Below are 20,609 nucleotides of genomic sequence, written 5' to 3'. Positions count from 1 at the left end.
TGCCAAATGTGGCATGTCAGGGGGTTAAGATTCCTTAAAGTGGAAGTTCCACTTTTGGGTGGAATTCTGCTTTAAAGTGTTATGAAACCCACAACAGTAAAATCAGTCTATATATGCAGTAAAACATGCTTGTTATACTCACTGTTATACTCACTGAACTTAAGGGGTAATCCTCTGCATTGTAAAAAGGCTGTTTGATCATGTCTTCTCTGATACCCCTTCTTTCACTGTTCCGAAACCTTCTCCTGATAGACTAGAGCCTTGGGGCAAGCTGCACATGCTCAGTTTGGAGTGTATTGCTAGAGAGTTTTTTTTTCTTGGTACAGTACATGTGATCAGCACAGGGCAAATCAGCAGACAGAGGGTCAAGGGTCCTGCAGCCTCATTGGACAATCATGGGAGAATGGAAACTCCTCCTACAAGCTTTAACCAGGCACTGATAGAAGTCACAAGACTGCTATATACTGCTGATGAGAAAAGGTATTTAGTAGATTCTATTTACTAAAACTATTGTATTTCTATTTTCTCTGTACTATGGGAGACCAGATATAGTGAATGCAGGGTCCTGGGTTTAGTAACACTTTAAAGCGGAGTTCCAGGTGAAAATGTAACTCTTTTGAAAACGAAATCACACCCCAACCCCCTTGTTTTTGTATATATATATATATATATATATATATATATATATATACACTTCTTTTTTTCATACCTTTTTCTTCTATTTTCTTTGAACGTACGTCACTTCTGCTGGGTTTATTTGCCCTTCTCCTCCCCCCATTGCCTTCTGGGACCTGTGTGTGTCCCAGAAGGTGACGGGACCATTTAGAAAGTGCTGCATGACTCACGCATGCGCAGTAGGAAACAGGCTGTGAAGCTGTAAGGCTTTACTTCCTGTTCCTCTTAGTAAGGATGCTGGGGCCTGCACCCAAAGCTGATGGATGGGTCGGCTTTGGGTGCCAACATTGCAGGCTCCATGGACAGTTAAGTGACCTTATATTAAGTCAGCAGCTACATTATTTGTAGCTGCTGACTTTTATTTCGGCTTTAAGAGAGAAGTATGGCCAAACTCCCAGGGCCATACTTCTATTGAGGGTCACAGGATGGCATTTCTTTTGCTCTCCTATGCCCTAGAATCAGCTGATGTGATGAAGCTGCTCCAGGCTCTGGAAAGATCCCGACCACATTGTTGGGATCCACCTAGATGCCTGATTGATAGCTGGCTCCACCTCTAAGTGCACGGATGAGAACCGAAGCCAACGGTGGCCACCCCAGCCGGATGCTCTAGCGATCTCTGGAGGAGCAGAGCAGAGAGGTGGTTTGCATTCATTGCTCTCTGCTGCAAGCAGATGGAGAACTGAGCAGTCAGCGGCAGTGATGCAAGTAATGGAGTTAACGTAAACGGCGTTACTTAACGCCGTTACTTTAGAGGGTAACGAGTAATCTAACTGATTACTCTTCCCCTCATGGTAACGCCATTCCCATTACTTGGGCAGCGTTACCGCAATTACATCTACCGTCACAGGGGGGCGGGAAGATGCAATTGCTGTAACGCTGCAATTACATCTACCGCCACTAGGGGCGCAACGGATCGCCTTAGGAAAGGTCGTGGCTTCGGCCTAGCTCCGGAGCATCGAGCATCTTGGTGCACCTATCAGCCATTTACAATGTGATTGCTCCATCAAATGACGGAGCGATCACTTGTAAACAAACCGGCGTCATAATGACACCCGTTCCTCTCTTCCCTCTGTGTACAGATCTGTACAGTGGAGGGGAGAAATCGGATGACCTCCATATCCTGCCAATACTCTGCAATTCCCTGCCCATACCCTGCCCTTACCCTGCCCATACTCTGGAAATTATGTGCTGATCCGAAAAATGATCCAATCCATGACTCTGATCCAAGGAACGATCCGATCCGTGAGTTTGGGGGGGGGGGGGACAGATGTACAGAGGGGAAACAGATATATGTTTGTGGGGGGGATGACAGACCTGTAGTGGGGTACAGAGGGGAACAGATATATCTGTGGGGGGGACAGATGTGCAGGGGGGTACAGAGGTCAAACAGACGTGCAGGGGGGTACAGCGGGGAAACAGACGTGCAGGAAGGTACAGAGGGGAAACAGACGTGCAGGGGGGTACAGAGGGGAAATAGACGTGTCGGGGGAATGCGCCCCTTGCTTACATTAATACTAGACCTGCCCCTTAGAATATAAAAAAAAAAGTCAGTTACTTTGCTGAGTAACTAATTACTTTTCCAATGCAGTAACTGAGTTACTAACGCAATTACTTTTTGGGAGAAGTAATTTGTAACTTAAAGAGGAAGTAAACCCTGATAGGTTTACTTTCTCCACTATGTGTCACTTACCTGACACAGGAGCCAGCGAAGTCACCGCGGTCCCCTGTAGTTCCAAGCGTCCATCTTCTTGGTGGGTCTCCGTGGGTCTCGCTGCTCCGGCGCTGTGATTCGCCGGAGCAGCGACGTCACTCCCGCGCATGCGCATGGGAGCTGACACTCGCGGCATATCGCAGCGATCTGCGGCTTACCCAGTGCACCTGCGCGCCGCTGTCTACGGCGCATGCGCCCTAGACAGCAGTGGCTCTCTTCAGGTAAATATCTCCTAAACCGTATAGGTTTAGGAGATATTTCTTGGACCTAAAGGTAAGCCTTAATCTAGGCTTACCTGTAGGTCAAAGTGGTTTGTAAGGGTTTACAACTACTTTAAAGTAAGATGACCAACACTGGTCAGCGGTCATGTGATCACTCAGTTCTCAGTCTTACATTCAATGTGGGACAGCTGCAGCCTCCCAGTGATGCTGTAGCATGGAGGTGAGCTATTATTTTTTATTTATTTTTTGAAAAGTTCAAACTTCTTTAATGCAGGGTAGGTAAAAAAAAATCTCAGCAAATAATTATTGAAAAACTCTGTGCTAGGAATTAGGAGAACAACAGAAATACGTGTAGGGCTTGGGTAGGACTCGGGGCTGGGGTGAGGGCAGTAGGGGAGAATAATAATTACTTGAATTCTTTTAATGATATTATAAGAAACATTTGGTAATATAGAACGTTTCAGCGTACACGCGGCGTGCGCAAAAACACTTCTGGCTTGTGCTCTGCTCAGTGACCAGTAGAGGTCGCACTTGTGGCTTCTCGGAACGGAAAATTTCATCAATCAATGTGCTCAGCGGCCATGTGATTCCAGTCACATGATGTTTTCATGTAACGCAGTTTACCAAGCCATTAGCTACACCTCTTAAAAGCTGATTGGCTGGCACAGATTCCTGGCAAGATGAGTCTGGTTGGACGCCAGCGGCGTGTTTCGGTTGCTAGGGTGAGCTGCATACACGCTTCCTGTGCTGGAAACTCCACTGCGCTTGCGCGGTATTCAATCCGTGTGCTCACTGCTCTGAGTACTGCTGCAGAGAAGGCCGGGTATGTATTAAACTCTCCTGTGTTCGTGAGTTTATTTCTGGAAGACATAAAAATAGTTATCAACTACTTTTTAGGCTGTGGTATTAAATCTTAAAGTTGTTTATATGTGTTTATTTTAAAGTGTATGTAAACCTAAAACATAGCTCCCAACTGTGCCTGATTTAGAATGACTGTCTCTGATTTGGAGCAATGTCCCTCTGTCCCTTATTCCTTCTCATTTGTCCCTCATTTTGGTCTGATATATATATATAGTTGTATATAAAATGCACTTTTTATCCTTCAAAAAAAGCGTTTCCCAGTGCTAAACCTTTCATTACATTTCTAAATTGCTGCATTTGTAAATTTCAAAAGTCAATATAAAAGGAATAGTAGTGGTAAAAAAACACTTGTGGGTTTAACTAATCATTGTATATGTCTGCTTTTAAGGGGGAGTGGCAGGGGTGTGTCCCATGTCTACATACTTTTGATAATGGGTGTCCCTTGTTCCCAAAAAGTTGGGAGGTGTGCTAAAATGTGAATTTGTCGTAATGGGTCCCTTGTGATCCCCTGAATCTAATATGATCCCCTTTTTTATTATATTTTAATCATTTCTTCTCTTTGATTCATACAAATATGTATACAATCATCTTGTTACTAAAACCGGAGAGTGCAAAATCTGGTGCAGCAGTGTATGGTAGCCAATCAGCTTCTAACTACAGGTTGCTAAATTAAAGCGGTTGTAAACCGCTGTTTTTTTTTTTTTTTTTTTTTTTTTTTTTTTTTTTCTGAACCTGCAAAGTAAAGACATTATGTGAAACTTGCTTGAAAACAAAGCCCTTCAGCAAAGCAATGTAATCGCTGGAGGCAGCATCCAACTTCTTTTCTGGGTCTGCGGGCTCCAGCTGCGTGACTGCCGGAGCTGCGATGACATCACCCGCGCATGCATGGGGGAGCCGTCATTCACAGCACAGGTATCTGAAGGAACGGCACAGGTAACTGTTCCTTCAGCCCTGGTTCACATTGCAGCGACTTAGCATGCGATTTGACATGTCAAATTGCATGCCAAATCGACGGCTATTGGCACCGTCATAATCGGTGCGGCACCGCACTGATTCCCAAAAGTCATTTCTGTAGTAGTTTGAATAGACATCTGTGCAGTTCCTGTAGTAGTTTAAAAAGACATCTGTGCAGAAAACTGCACAGATGTCTCTGAAATCACCCCCTGAAGTCGGACTGACATGCGGGAATGAAATTGGGCAAATTCAGCTGAACTCGCACAATTTCATTCCCGCTGTCAATGTCAACTTAGGCTCAGAGCACATGCGCCGATGACGTTATTGGCTGCATGTAATGTAAATATCTCCTAAATGGTGCACGTTTAGGTGTTATTTACAGTACCTATAGTTAAGGTAAGCTAAATCATATTTGTACCTGTCGACACAAATTATGCCTTTGATTTAGGTTTCACTTTAAGCTTTCACAAAAAAAACCCGGAAGCCTATTGGTTTTTATGCAAAGCTCAGGCAGATTTCGCGCACTCCAGTTTTAGTAAATCAACCCCCTAAATGTGTTATTTACCCTCCTTTTGGTCTGTTTTTCATACCCCTGGAAGAATTAGGCCTCCTTTATACAGACGTTTACATGCAGCCAGCACGATTCTTGTGGCAGGAATGACTGGGACATTCAAAGAGCCATAACCGCTAAGCCTGTTTAAAATATATTTACAAACATATACACATTTCCTTGGGACTTTAAAGTGATATTAAAAAGTCTTGTTTTATTTTGGTTTAAAAATAACAAATATGTCATACTTAGCTGCTCCGTGCAGTGGTTTTGCACAGAGCCAAGTTTTTTCCCCTCCTGCCCCTACAACAAGCAGCTTGCTATGGGATCACCCGAGCTTAGCCGTTGCTCTGTGTGTCCATTCAGACACAGAGCTGTGGGTTGGCCTTGCCCCCTCTCTCTCTCCTCATTGGCTCACTGACTTTGACAGCAGCGGAAGCCAATGGTGCCCACTGCTGTGTCTCAGCCAATGAGGAGGGGGAGTCCCGGACAGCTGAGACTCTCATGCAACATCGCTGGATCGAGATGGGGCTCATGGACACTATAGTACCAAAAGTATTGGGACACCTGCCTTTACACGCATATGAATTTTAAAGAGGAGGGCCGTTTAAAAAAAAAAAAAAAGTCAGCAGCTGCAAACACTGCAGCTGCTGACTTAATAAACACACTTACCTGTCCAGGGCGCCCGCGATGTCGGCCGCCCGAGGCCGACCCGTCCCTCGGCTCTCGGGTCCCGGCGCCGCCATTCCCTCTAAGGGAAACAGGCAGTGGAGCCTTATGGCTTCACTGCCCGTTTCCTACTGCACATGCGCGAGTCCGCAGCTACTGCGCATGCGCGAGTCCCGCAGCACTTTCTGAATGGGACGCGCTGTGTTCTGGAACACACAGTTCCCAGAACACAGCGCGACCCATTACCCAGAAGACGCCGCGACGAAGAGAGAAGACAGAAGATCTCCGCGGAGGAGGAAGAGGAAGATTAGGATAAAGTGCCTAGCAACAGGCATTTCTGGTAAGTAAAAAAAAAATTTTTTTTTTTTTTTTTTTTTTTTTCATTTTTAACATTTTTTTTGTTTTCAGGGTGGCCCTCCACTTTAATGGCATACCAGTGTTAGTCCGTAGGGTTCAATACTGAGTTGCCCCACCCTTTGCAGCTATAACAGCTTCAACTCTTCTGAGAAGGCTGACCACAAGGTTTAGGAGTGTGTCTATGGGAATGTTTGACCATTCTTCTAGAAGAGCATTTGTGAGGTCAGGCACTGGTGTTGGATGAGAGGCCTGGCTTGCAGTTTCTGCTCTAATTCATCCCAAAGGTGTTCAATCAGGTTGAGGTCAGTACTCTGTGCAGGCCAGTCAAGTTCCTCCACCCCAAACTCACTCATCTATGTCATTATGGACCTTGCTTTGTGTATTGGTGCGCAGTCATGTTGGAACAGGAAGGGGCCATCCCCAAACTGTGCTCACAAAGTTGGGAGCATGAAATTGTGCAAAATGTCTTTGTATGCTGACGTCTTAAGAGTTCTCTTCACTGGAGCTAAGGGGCCAAGCCCAACCTCACACTATAATCCCTCCTCCACCAAATGATTTGGACCAGTTTACAAACCAGGTCCATAAAGACATGGATGAGCGAGTTTGGTGTGGAGGAACTAGACTGGACTGCACAGACTCCTGACCTCAACCTGATAGAACACCTTTGGGATGAATTAGTGTGGAGAGTGCGATCCAGGCCTCCCTGTCCACATCAGTGCCTGACTTCACAAATGCTCTTCTGGTAGAATGGTCAAACATTCCCATAGACACTCCTAAACCTTGTGGACAGCCTTCCCAGAAGAGTTGAAGCTGTTATAACTACAAAGGGTGGGCCAACTCAATCTTGAACCCTACAAACGAAGACTCAGATGCCATTAAACTTCATGTGCATGTAAAGGCAGGTGTTCCAATACTTTTGGTAATATAGAGTAAGTAATAGGGGGGGCTGGGGGGGCTGCTGCACAGAGAAGGTTTTTTTTTATCTTAATGCATAGAATGTATTAAGATAAAATAAACCTTCTGCCTTTTAGAACCACTACATATAGAAGCAGGGGCGGGCTGGGCCGGGGGGCAGGGTGGCAATTTCCCCCTAGGCTGCCCTAACAATATATGCATAATGGCCGGCAGGCCACTGCTCGCGATTTTATTTTTTATTTTTTTCGGGTCAGGGCAGGGGCTGCAAGCTAAGGCAGAGGGAGGGGCGCGGAAACTCAAGAGGCACTCACACTCACTTATGTAGTGGAGGCAGCTCTGTTCCTGCACCTCCCATCGGTCGCGCTCACACTAATCCACTGACTGGAGTGAGAGCCAACCTGACCTGTCAGTTCGTGTGGGGGATTCCCCCCCCCCTCCTCTCCTCCTCTCCTCCGAACACTGCAGCCTGTGTGAGCGTCCGCCCACTCTGTTCCCTCCCCTGCTTCCTCATTGGTAGAGGGAGGGAGCCCATCAGAGCCTCCAGCAGCTGCAAAGCATCGTGGGACATGTAGTCCCGGTGGCCTAATAGCAATTCCTGGACGCAAAAAATTCCCTAGCCTGACCACAGGAAGAGAACAAACGAGAGGCTGCGGGGGAGCAGACTGTCACACCATGAGGCTGATCCTGAGGACAGAGCAGAGATAATGTAAGTTTTTTGGTGAATGTGTTTTTTTTTTTTTTTTTCTTAAAAAGAAAAGTCTTACACTATGAAGATTTCTCGCTTCTTTCCCATTGTTTCAAGCTGGGAGCTGATATTAACCCCTTCATGCCTAAACCTTTTTTGACACTTGTTTACAAGTAACAAATCTTTTGTTAGAAAATTACTTAGAACCCCCAAGCATTATATATATATATATATATATATATAATTTTTTTTTTTTTTTAGCAGAGACCCTAGAGAATAAAATGGCAATTGTTGCAATATTTTATGTCACACTGTATTTATGTAGCTGTTTTTCAAATACAATTTTTTTTTTTTTGGAAGAAATACACTTTCATTAATTTACCACTTCAATACCGGGCATTTTCATCCCTTCCTGCCCAGGTCAGTTTTCATTGTGCAGTCATGCAACATTGTACCCAAATTATTTTTTTCCCACAAATAGAGCTTTCTTTTGGTGGTATTTGATCACCTCTGCGGTTTTTATTATTTGCACTTTAAACAAAAAAAGAGTGCCAACTTTAACCACTTCAGCACCGGACCATTTTACTGGCCAAAGACCAGACCACTTTTTGCGATTCGGCACTGCGTCGCTTTAACTGACAATTGCGTGTTCGTGCGACGTGGCTCCCAAACAAAATTGATGTCCTTTTTTTTTTTCCCTACAAATGGAGCTTTCTTTTGGTGGTATTTGATCACCCCTGCGGTTTTTATTTTTTGCGCTATAAACAAAAATAGAGCGACAATTTTGAAAAAAAAAGCATTATTTTTCTCAAGTCATCTTCCAGGACGGCACACCTGAGAGATGAGAGGCTCCTCCCTACAGGAAACACAATCAATCGACAGCTGTTTTAAGTCCCCACCCTTCCCCTTGATCCTCAGTTTTTGATTGTGTTTCTCCCTACACAGCGAAACTGTTTGTTTTTTTCCAAATGACCCGAAGCCTGGGGCTGGTGGTCTCCCCCTGGGAGCCGGACCACAAGCCTGGGAAGCCTCTGGGTCTGGTAGGATATTCTTGTCCTTCCTGGGGGGTTCCCCTATCTTTTCCTCAGGGCGGGCAGCAGAAATTGGAAGAGCCGCCCTGAGAGCTGAAGGACCCTGGGTACAGTGGTGTACCCAGAACTTCAGGGGCCATTATCCTGTCTCCCCCTCCTTACCTGTACAGGTGGCTGTTCAGACGGGGGTGCTGGCCATCGGTTCTTTCCAGGGGGATCTTGTCCCCGACTCCTGGGTCCCCGGTAGCTCGCGTGGGCTGCCGGAGAGGGAGCGTGGCAACAAGCACCCGCGTCATTTTCAAACTTCGGGAAAATGGCAGCGGCGTTCTTACCCAGGAGGGAAGGCTGAGAGTCAGTAGGAGCAGGCGCCCACATCCTCCTTTCTCTAGAGCGAGGAGGCACCAGTTTACTACGGTGGATGTCTGCCTTAACCACCTCAGATATGAAGATGGGAATGAGGAATGGAAGGCATTGCCCCCCCCCCCATGTATATAGACTGACTGACTGGTACAGTGCAGGACACAGCCTAACCTAGCACCTCCCTATGGGGACAGCAGTTGGGGGGGGGGGGAGCACGTTGGCGGCTATCCTCCTTGCGTGTGGACCATAAGGATGGAAAAGCAAGCCCGCTGGCTGTGGCAAAAAGAGGAAGACGACAACGGTGAGTACTTTACTTTCCTTTTGCCGTGGGAAATTATTTGCAAAATCCCCAATTCCAGCCAGAGGGTTTCTGGGCATTTGAGATCTCACCTGGGGTCTGGATTCAAATAGCCCTTAAGCTTCTGCTAAAAACACCAGCCGCAGCTCCCTCTTGCATCAGAGAAGCTGTATGGTGGACAGGTGGTGCAGAGGAACGAGTGTGCCTAAACCACCTCAGATGAGAAAGAGGTAGGTAGGCCATTGCTCCCCCTTCCCCGTGTATATACTGACTGGTGCAGTGCAGAACCTGGGGTCGGGATACAAATAGCGCAGACGCCACTGCTAAAACCACCAGCCACAGCTCCCTCTTACAGCAGAGACACTGTGGTTATCGCAGCAGTAGGTTGCCAGCCTCTCCCTACATGCCCAGTTGTGGTACATTTAGTAGGGATGAATATAGCGTACAGAGGGGACCTGGTAGATACAAAGTTACTTACAGGCCAGGTATACCACTGAACAGGTTATTAATTGGGCAGTGGTTGGTGGATTCAGAAGCTCCCCTGGTCAGCAGGTGCACTAGGTTACCGGCCCTATTAGCCCAGCTGCTAGGAATCTGAAGTTGCTTCACAATGTTTAAAAGCTGACCTAACATTCAAGGATGGGCAGAGACCAAGCTACTGTGTGGCACAGTAGGGGTTCCCTTGTCACAGATCCTCCTTTTGGGGGTTGCCTGCTATAGTTAACTTTCATAAGCTCCAACCTCCCACTCCACCTTTACACTGTGTTTATATTATAATGTAGGAGGTAAGAAGAAACTTTTTTTATTGGTTTGGGCTACAATCCACTCAGTGGCAGATCTAAAGGCGATTCACCATAGATCGCTCCCTACATCCTTTTAATTGAGGATTTTCTGTGCAAACCTATGCAAGAGCTACATAATTGATTGTTTGAAGCCTGCAAATAGCTATTTACCTCCCAGGCTAAACTGGTAACCACCTCTTCTAGAGAGGTCTTAAATTGGTCTCTAGGGCTGGGCTCATTGAGACTTTAGTTGCTAATCAGCACCACCTGGATTTGTGCTGGCTAGCGTTTGCTCAGTCTATGGAGGTAAGGTAGGACAACAACTACTACTAATAGTAGGGTGTCCAACCATTTTAGGATCTGTTCCTTCACTGGTGGTGAAGGTTTAGTATCTACAGCCCAGGCTATGCCTATGAAATAAATTGCCTGTTGGTTATTTCATAAAGGGATAGACCATGACTCCTCATTGGCTGCACACCAGTAGATCAGTAGTGAAAGTTTGTCCTTGCTGGGATGTTTTTGTGGCACAGCAGAAATACACATTGAGATTTGTGACATCTCTGCTTAATAAGGACTATATTGCTGTACATCAGAAATGCACTGCACTGAAGCTTGTTTTCTGTCCTTTATATACTAAAGGTACTGCTTTGTTTGGCTACAGATCAGAAAAATACAACAGTGAAGGTGGTCTGTACTTTCTGGTTTTGTGTTGCACAGCAGAAATGCACATCATTGAGTCTGGTGACATCTCTGCTCATAATGGTTATATTGCTGCACATCAGACATACACAAGATTGAGGTCTGTCTGTGGGGCTTTGTGTCCTGTTTTACTGCCTTGTTGGTTACTTATCAGAAAGGCAGCAGTGAAGTCTGATGGTCCTGATTTGCGTGGCGCTGTGCTGATTCAGACAGTGCTATTAACAGCAATGGCTGCCGAGTTTAAACATGCGATTTGACATGTTGAGTCGCATGACAAATCATTTCAATATGGATGTGCTATCTCTATTCATAGTGTTTTATTGTTGCACATCAGATTTATACAGCATTAAGGTCTGTGAGGTTTTTGTGTCCTGTATTATTGCCTTATCAGAAAGGCAGCAGTGAAAATTGATGGTTCGAATTTGTTGGGCTACATAGTAGAAATACAAATTGAACCCCTGCCAGGTGTAGTACATATACTGCCTTTGGTAATCCGTGTAGCACCAAAAAGTGGTGTTGTGCTGATTTTAGCCAATGCGATTTGACATGTTGAGTCGCAAGGCCAAATCGCTTCAATATGGATGTGCTATCTCTATTCAGAATTGTTATATTGTTGCACATCAGACATATACAAGATTGAAGGTTGTCTGTCCTTTTATGTCTTGCATATACTGCCTTATTGGCTGCATATCAGAAAGGACACAGCAGTGAAGGTTGCTTGTCTTTTTCTGATTTTGTTTTTGCTGCTCAGCTGAGAGACACATTGAGGATGGTGGCCTCTCTGCTCAGTATTGGTATATTACTACACATCAGACATACACAAAGATTGAATGTTTGTGTCCTGTATGTCCTATATTTACTGCCTTATTGTTTGTATATCAGGCTAAGCAGTGTTTCTCATGGATCTACCTTTCTGCATCTTGGGGATACACAGCAGGGGTTTGTTGGCTGCAATCCTCCAGGGAGTCACAGCATTGGGGACCCCTTACTTGTTCGACCTGAAAATTGCTATTTGTTTTTTTCCCTGCGACCTGTGTAATCTTGAGGTCTGTGGATCCAGGATTAAGGGACTGCTGGTGTCGCACAGACACAAATGGTACCCATTGGAAGCCATAGTATATGACTTCTCATGCGTCTTGCAGTCCCAAGTCGCAGGTTGGGTCGCACAGGTGTGGGAACCCTAAACTTATCTGTCCCTTCTGATTGAGGTTTTGCTACACAGCAGGAATACTCATCATGACGTTATTGTTTTATTTTGCAGCAGACCAGAAAGATTGCAGCTGTAAAGGCTGTCTGTCTTTTTCCTCAGTGTCTGCTTTTATGTTGTTGCACAGCAGAAATACTCAAGATTGAAGCTTGTTGGTGCTTTCTGTTTCAGAAAAACACAATGCTGCAGGTTGCTTGTGTCCTTTCTCAGTGTTGGTTCTATCTGAACTACACTACAGAAGTGCATGACAGAAAGGATTGTCTTGTGTTCCATATTTTTCCCTGTGGCATAGCAAAAATGCACAACACGGGAGTTTGTGTTCATATTAATCTTATAACTGTGGTGGTTTGTCAGAAATACACAACATAGAAGTTTGGGTCTTTCTGTCTTTATAGCCTTGTTTTGCTGTACATAGGTAAAGCACAACAGTAAAGGGGGTTCCTGTCCTTTCCGTATTTATATATCAGTTATGACCTAGCTAGCTGCACTAAAGAAATACGCAGCATTTAGGGTTTGCTTGAGTCTTAATGTTTTTACATCTTGGCAGCACATCAGAAAACCAGACTATGAGGACTGTTTGTCTACATTGAGGTTCAGATTTGGGTCTCTTCCCATATTTGATATATTGGTTTAGCTAGTCACACTCAGGCACACAACATTGTTGTCTATGCTTGTGTCCTTTCTGTCTAAATCTATTGTGCCGTGCCCACAATCTATGATCATTTTATTTGTGATATTAATAATACATGTATCACCTTTTTGTATTTCAGCCTTCTTTTCCATGGAGGGGCCAGGAGTTCGGGCTGCAGCTGCCACATGTCAGAAAACCTTGACCACTTGCATTCAGGGATGCCAGAACCATTTCCTAGGGTTGAAGCCCTGTAGGGTTATGGGACACTGGAGGAAGGGGATAATGAATCGCCCTGTTTAGTAAGAACTTGGAGAGTTCTGTTCAGAGGAGTATTAGGGCCCAAGGATGAAGTATAAAGATGTATACCCGATCGAATAGGTTTCGGCTCGGTGCATGGCCTTCATTTTGCCCTTTTAGCAAAACTAGACATAGCAATATGGGTAGTCTACTCCTGCTAGGGACTTTAATCTCCTGAAGAAGGCTCTCAGGCGTAAGTAAGGACATAGATTGGGGCGTGCCTTAAACCCAGGGTTCAAGCTTCTGTTAATCTATTTCCCTTAAGTAGGCTTCCCTTTAGTCTTTTGCTGACATAAAGATAAAAAGGAAGCAGTTTTATTTCCCTCAACAGGATAGTGTTAAGACAGGCCCTCTTATTGATTAATGTAGTGTCCTTGTCTTACACAGGTCTCTTATTTATCTTTTTAGTGGTTCTAAGTAGCACCTACAGGCATAATAGGCCATGGTTGTTAGATGTGTGAGATAGGCAACATTGCTAACCTACAAGTTTAACATGTTTTCTGATTCCATTTTTAAGAGCCCATTTCACCTAGATACTGCATCTGAAGCGGAAAAGGCAGGAACATCTGTGGAGCAGACCTGCAGATCAGCCGCATGATCCAGCTAAGATGCCTTCATCAAGCATATGAGCGTATGGAATGGAGGTAAAGCTCACTGCAGAGCCAAGGTTCGCCAAGAGGGTTTTGCAGTGGCCCCACCCTAAGGTAGGCCTGAGGTACTTGTTTATCCTCTCAGGTGTGCCGTCCTGGAAGATGACTTGAGAAAAGTACCAGTTACTTACCGGTAACTGTCTTTCTGGGAAATCTTCCAGGACGGCAGGCCTACTTCCCGCCCGTTGGAGGAGGGAAAATTCTAGAACACTAGAAGGTGAGTACCTATGAGGAATGATTTCCCTTGTGAACCTGGTTCAGGAGTTACTTCTCTACAAACTGAGGATCAAGGGGAAGGGTGGGGACTTAAAACAGCTGTCGATTGATTGTGTTTCCTGTAGGGAGGAGCCTCTCATCTCTCAGGTGTGCCGTCCTGGAAGATTTCCCAGAAAGACAGTTACCGGTAAGTAACTGGTACTTTTTACTTTTTGTTATACTAAATATCCCCCAAAAATTATATAAAAAAAACATTTTTTTCCCTCAGTTTAGGCCAATACATATTCTTCTACATATTTTTGGTAAAAAAAAAAAAATCGCAATAAGCGATTGATTGGTTTGCGCAAAAGTTATAGCGTTTACAAAATAGGGGATAGTTTTATGGCATTTTTAGTAATAATTTTTTTTTTACTAGTAATGGCGGCGATCAGTGATTTTTTTTTTATTGTGACTGCGACATTACGGCGGACACATCGGACATTTTTGACACATTTTTGGGACCATTGTCATTTATACAGCAATCACTGCTATACAAATGCAGTGATTCCTGTGTAAATGACACTGGCAGTGAAGGGGTTAACCAGGGGGTGGCAGTGTAGGGGTTAAGTGTTCCTAGGGGTGTGTTACTAACTGTGGGGGGGGGCTGGGCTTTCATTTAGTGAACACTGATCTCTGCTCCAATCACATGGAGCAGAGATCAGCATCATTTGTTGCTAGGCAGAACGGGGAGATGCTGTTTACAACGGCATCTCTCCGTTCAGCCGCCCCGTGAGACGATCGCGGGTATGCCCGCGGCAATCGAGTCCACGGGACCCGCGACCGGACTCACAGGGGTCCCGACCAGATTGGACGTACCTGTACGCCAATATGCCTGCCTGTGCCATTGTGCCGACGTACATCGGCGTGCGCTGGTCGGGAACTGGTTAAAAAAAAACACAATATTGTTTACTTTTTGCTATAATATGCCAACTTAAGCCTTAACAGTTTAGGCTGATGTGTAATTTTCTACATATTTTTGGTAAAAAAAATTGCGATAAGCAGTAATAAGTTATAGCGTCTACAAAATAGGTTATTGATTTATGGAATTATTATTATTTTTTTCTTTTTACTAGTAATGCTGCAATTTTTATTGTGACTGTGACATTGCGGTGGACAGATCGGACACTTTTGACACTATTTTGGGACCAGTGACTTTTATACAGCGATCAGTGCTATAAAAATGCACTGATTACTGTATAAATATCACTGGCAGGGAAGGGGTTAACACTAGGGGGCAATCAAGGGGTTAAATGTGTTACCTAGGGAGTGATTCTAACTGTGGGGGAGATGGGACTGACTAGGGAGGAGACCAATCCTATATACTAGGAACATACGATCTGTCTCCTCTCCCCTGACAGGATGTGGATCTGTGTATTTACACACACAGATCCACATTCCTGCTCTGTCATGAGCGATTGCGGGTGCCTGGCAGACATCACAGCAACCGGGTACGTGCATCGGCTCCTCAGTGACGTGTACCTCAGTGTACCGCCAGGAAGCCAAGGATGTCCTATGATAAAGAGCACACTGGTGACATCTATCATAGAACCTGGTCCAGGAGGCACGACTTCGTATGACAGAAGCTGCACTGGGTAAGCGGGAGATCTCCGCTCTGTGTTATCCAGCAGCTTTTCTCTCTCTAATCCCCATGCAATGAACAGACTGCATCGATGGGCTATGGTGAGGCTGCATCGATGGGCTATGGTGAGGCTGCATCGATGGGCTATGGTGAGGCTGCATCGATGGGCTATGGTGAGGCTGCATCGATGGGCTATGGTGAGGCTGCATCGATGGGCATTGGTGAGGCTGCATTGATGGGCATTGGTGAGGCTGCATTGATGGGCATTGGTGAGGCTGCATTGATGGGCACTGTTGATGGTGAGCCGATTCGTGGATTAATGGGCCACTTGACTAGACTTGCCCCCCAGGCCTAAGGCTGCCAGCCCTCCCCTGTATAGAAGTCCTACACCCAAGTAGTAAAAATTGTACACTAACTTTATTCATGACATTATGTAAAATACACTTAAAAATTCCAATTTAGGCTGGCATTATACAGATGTACAATACAGCCTGTCTAAACTAATGACAGTGACTGCCACTGTTCACAAGCAGCCACACACAAAGCGGATAGCTGCGGTTATGGTTGGATGTCCAAACCTCGAAGCAGTCAGCTGGGTTAAAGGTTTGTACATAAATGAAAAGCTGACCATTGTAAGCACCCCGGTCAGTGTTTGTCCTTTTTCACGCAGATGTACTACGCTCTAAACTGCGAGGGCTGTGTTTACTTCCATGGATATGCAAAGGTGTGTGCTACCCCATGCAGGCAGTCCCATTCATTTCAATCTGGATGCAGCAGCTGTGGCCAATATGACTTCCCTGTGGTTGTGAGTACGTGTCTCTGAATGCACGCTGTCTGCATTTGGGGCTGTGCACCCACATGGATGTCAAATTGGGAGCAGTGGCTTTGTCCATGCAGCTGCTGCATCCTGATTGACATGAATGGTACTGACTGCATGGGGATGCACAGAACACCTCTGGCAGGGAAACAGTCCTTCAATGGGCCTTCCCTGTAGTACACCTAGGTGAAACATGACCTCAAATGGTTGAGCCCTCTATTGGCTCATTTACATGTGCGTCAATACCTTGTGTTTTAACCCTTTCCTAAAAAGTGCCCGCAGGTGGCCAAGTCCGTATGCTGTACGGACGTCATACCTCCATCCAGGGCCGTCTTTAATATTGATTGGACGCTGGGCAAAACTTTTCTGCCCCCCCCCCCCCAATGCAGTTTTTCTCTCCACCTGCTCTGAGACATACAATAAATAGCAGCTAGACACAAATCCAGTTTACTGAATCAGATCAGGCAGCTATTGCGATTGGTTGCCAAAGGTTACAGTGTATCATTACCGCTCACTGACTGGTAGCTAGAGGTTACACCACACATTACGGCTCACTGATTAGTTACTAGAGATTACAGCACATGGTTTCTGCTTGTTGATTGGTTGCTAGAGATTACTGTGTATATGACCTCAGGGAGGCATGATATACATATCAATGCCGCCAGTCACTGCTATTTACATATGAATGCGGCTGCTATTTACATATGAATGCAGATAATTTACATGTAAACACAGGGTCATCTGTACACAACAATAGGGTAGAGCTGGAAAGCATTAGTAACAGCACTTCACACTGAGATATTGGGACACAGCACAGGATTAAACCTCAAGGCACGAGGGAATTTAAACCAGGATAGTTGGCAAGAATGAGGCAGCTGCCTTGGGCCCCACAACAATGACAGGGCCCAGGGCAGCTGCCCCTTTTGCCCTGCCTTAAAAACGGCCCTGCCTCCACCTCCTATAGGCTTATGGTCACTTTAATGACCATAAGTTTATATCAGAATTGTTAAGCAGACCCTGCTGAACTATTCTAGAACTCTGATCAGTGGATTAAAACCTGCTGATCAGAGTTATTAACCCCTAATGTGACCGTCCCCTGCCTCTCTACCTCCCGCAGCTAAATTTCAGTTATAACTACACCCCCCACTCTCCTCTCTCATCCCCTTAACTCCCCTTCTTCTCCCCCAGCACTAATTATCCCTGCTCCCTGCAGCCACAATCATTAGCCGGAATCCCCCCTCTGCTATTCCCGCTGGCTTCAGGTGCTGCATAGGGCTTGGGGGGGGGGGGGGGGGCATCTCTTCTTCCCTCCCTCTGCCTGCAGCTTCTCCCTGCACAGATCTCCGTGATCTGTCAGCTTGGAGAGCACGGAGGAAGGGTGGGGGAGCGGTGCAGGTGGGGGTGAAGTCGTGGCTTGGTATACATGTGTATACCAAACCACTGCCCCGTCCCCCCATACAATGGATATAGGCAGCGATCGCTGCTATATCCACCTACAGCTGATCATTGTAACCGTGAGTCTTACAATGTATCAGATTGTTATTTCATGAATGAATGGAATCTATATTATCTATATTACCGCTGCTCCCCATTGAAATAAATGGGGCAGTGTGGCTATGCCACTGGCAAAACGCTGCTATTGCGGGCAGTTTTAACCCTTTCTCGGGAGGGAGTTAAAAGCGCCCTGCTAGCGGCCAAAATGCGCTGCAAATCTGACAGTAAAACGCAGCTAAAAATAGCGGCGTTTTACCGCCGGCGCTATGGGCGGCTCGGTGTGAAAGGGATTTAAGTGCCCAGTAAGCAAGTGGCTAATTTCCAGCTTGCTAAAAACTATATCTTTCAACTTGGATGAGGAAAATGAAAAATGCAGTCATGCAGTGCCATTTTCATACTGTGCTTCACCTAATAACTGTATATACGTAGAGCCTGATCTGAATGCAATTTATCTGCAATTGTCTATTAACAATTTATTTTTCAGTTTTGGCACCCGTGGTTGAGTATTACTCAGCAACTGCTGAATAAGCATTCTTCTTGCCAATTTTTCATAAATGCCACTTACGGGGCTGTGCTAAATTGCATCAGATGTGCAGCAATCTGCATTATTGCTGTGTATGCTAGTGATAATGGACTAAGCGTTTTGAATTTGTTTTCTACAAATTACTATTTCACCCCCTATCCATTGCTAAATTACAGGACAGCTATCTCAACTAATTAGTGAAAAGTCAGCTAGGCATTGCTCTCTTCTGATAGCTAGTATGTTCTTTATGGTTTAAAAAAGTAACCTGCAAATACGAGAAGTTGTAAATTTCTCCAGCAGTGGGTGCAGAGGGGATTGCTGCCAAATTCAAATCTGGATTGTAAATCTAAAATTTTACAGCAATTAATAGCACATCATTTTATAAATATTAATGATGTTTCCATCTTCATACAGCATATCAGAAGACAGTTCAGAGATTGCAGCAGTGATATCATATTTTAAATAAACTAAAGAATGGTAAATTCAAATATACAATTATTTTTTTCAAATGAGGACTTCTATAGAGATTTGTAAATGTGGGGCGTATTTAACATAGGGGGGGTTATTCGTTCCCTTTAGAATACAGATCTATAAAAAAAAAAAAAAAAAATAAAAAAAAACTGTTTAAAGAGTCGGTTTACCCTCTGTAACCTGGGGGACAATTGGCATGTACAAAAGCTTCTTGGGATAAGCAGGCTTTCAGGCACAGATGCCAGAACAAGTGAAGTAGTGAGAAACAGTGAAGTGTTTAACCACTTGAGATCCGCGCTATAGCCAAATGACGGCTACAGCGCGGATCTCCTTTGCCGGGACTACGTCTATTGACGTTGTCCCGTGCACGAGTGGCCTGCGCGCCCCCTGAGGGGCGCGCGCGGCGCGCTCTGTGATCGGCGAGTCCATGAGACTCGCCTGATCACCGATCCGTGCAAGGGGTCGATCCCGACCCCTTATCACGTGATCAGCTGTCAGCCAATGACAGCTGATCATGTGATATAACGGAGCCGGTAATCGGCTATTATTCTTTTTTTTTTTTTAAAAAGCCGATCACCGGCGGCCGTGATCGGGACATCAGTCCCAATCACGGCCAGCCCTGCCAGTGCCCACCTGCCCCCTGCCAGTGCCCACCTGCCGCCTGCAGTGCCAAATGTTTAAAAAGTAAGTGCCCCCGTCAGTGCCACCCAGCAGTGCCCATAGTGCCACCCAGCAGTGCCACCCAGCAGTGCCCACAATCTGCCTCAAAGGTGCTGCACCCCAGTGCCACTTATCCGTGCCCATCAGTGTCATCTATCAGTGCCCAGCAGTGCCGCCCATCAGTGCCCAGCAGTGCCACCTATCAGTGCCCATCAGTCCCATCTATCAGTGGTACCTATCAGTGCCCATCTTTGCCGCCTTATCTGTGCCTATTAGTGCCGCCTTAACTATGCCCATCAGTGCCCACCAGTGCAGCCCATCAGTGCCCACCAGTGCAGCCCATCAGTGCCGCCTAATCAGTGCACTTCAATGAAGGAGAAAAATGACCCGTTTGCAAAAAATTTTAATTTTTTTTTTGTTTGTTTAGCAAAAAATAAAACTCCGAGCTGTAACTAAATACCACCAAAAGAAAGCTCTATTTGTGGGAAAAAAATTATAAAAATTTAATTTGGGTACAGTGTTGTATGCCCGCGCAATTGTCATTCAAAGTGCATCAGCGCTGAAAGCTGAAAATTGGTCTGGGACTGAGGGGGTTTTAAGTGCCCAGTAAGCAAGTGGTTAATAATGGTGATATTTACAAGTCCATAGTGGTGCTGTACAGTGTTCAAAATAAAACAAAAAGAAACAAAATCCTAGCCGTGTGTCGGCTCTAAGGCCCCTTTCACACTGAGGCCTTTTTCAGGCGCTACAGCGCTAAAAATAGCGCCCGCAAAAGCGGCTCCTTTCACTCCAGTGTGAAAGCTGGAGGTACGCTAATCAGTGGGGCAGCATGGCTATACCGCCGGCAAGGCACCGCTGCAGCGGCGCTTTGCGGGCAGTTTTAACCCTTTTTCAGCCGCTAGAAGGGGTTAAAACCACCCCGCTAGCAGCCGAATAACGCCACTAAAACAGTAAAGCAGCGCTAAATATAGTGCTGCTTTACCGCCGACGCCACCACCGCCCGAGTGTGAAAGGGGCCTAACTATACACTATGCAGGCCCTATCTACCAGGCTGAGCAAGCCTACCGCTTGTCAGTTTCCACATAAACTGCTTCACAGCTTTTTACCAACCTTTGTGCTCTCATAGACCAGCATTGTCTGTGTTTCCCAGGCAGAGAGCAAAGGCTGTCTACTCAGGTGAGCTTAAATTAGCCTGGGTAAAAGGACCAAGACCTGAACTGGACCATGGATCAGAGATCCCTGAATGTATGAGAGGAG

The 20,609-nt window shown here is 45.6% G+C and overlaps 1 protein-coding gene across 2 annotated transcripts in view; it reads left to right on the top strand.

The window, feature by feature from the left end:
* Positions 1-3,282: 3,282 nt before the first annotated feature.
* The window catches only part of CCDC160 (coiled-coil domain containing 160), a 40,908-nt gene continuing 23,581 nt past the window's right edge, over positions 3,283-20,609 (top strand). Inside the window, exon 1 of one of the 2 annotated variants that reach the window (XM_077492922.1) lies at positions 3,283-3,430. In XM_077492922.1, the coding sequence (XP_077349048.1) occupies positions 3,288-3,430 (143 nt within the window). In that variant the 5' untranslated portion in view covers positions 3,283-3,287. The remainder of the gene's footprint in view (positions 3,431-20,609) is intronic. The other variant, XM_077492997.1, reaches the window with a different exon arrangement.

The sequence above is a fragment of the Lithobates pipiens genome, unplaced genomic scaffold, assembly GCF_037356315.1.
Source record: "Lithobates pipiens isolate NorthernLeopardFrog02 unplaced genomic scaffold, aLitPip1_a1.2 Scaffold_1, whole genome shotgun sequence".
Taxonomy (NCBI): domain Eukaryota; kingdom Metazoa; phylum Chordata; class Amphibia; order Anura; family Ranidae; genus Lithobates; species Lithobates pipiens.
This window is presented reverse-complemented; position numbering and strand designations above follow the sequence as displayed.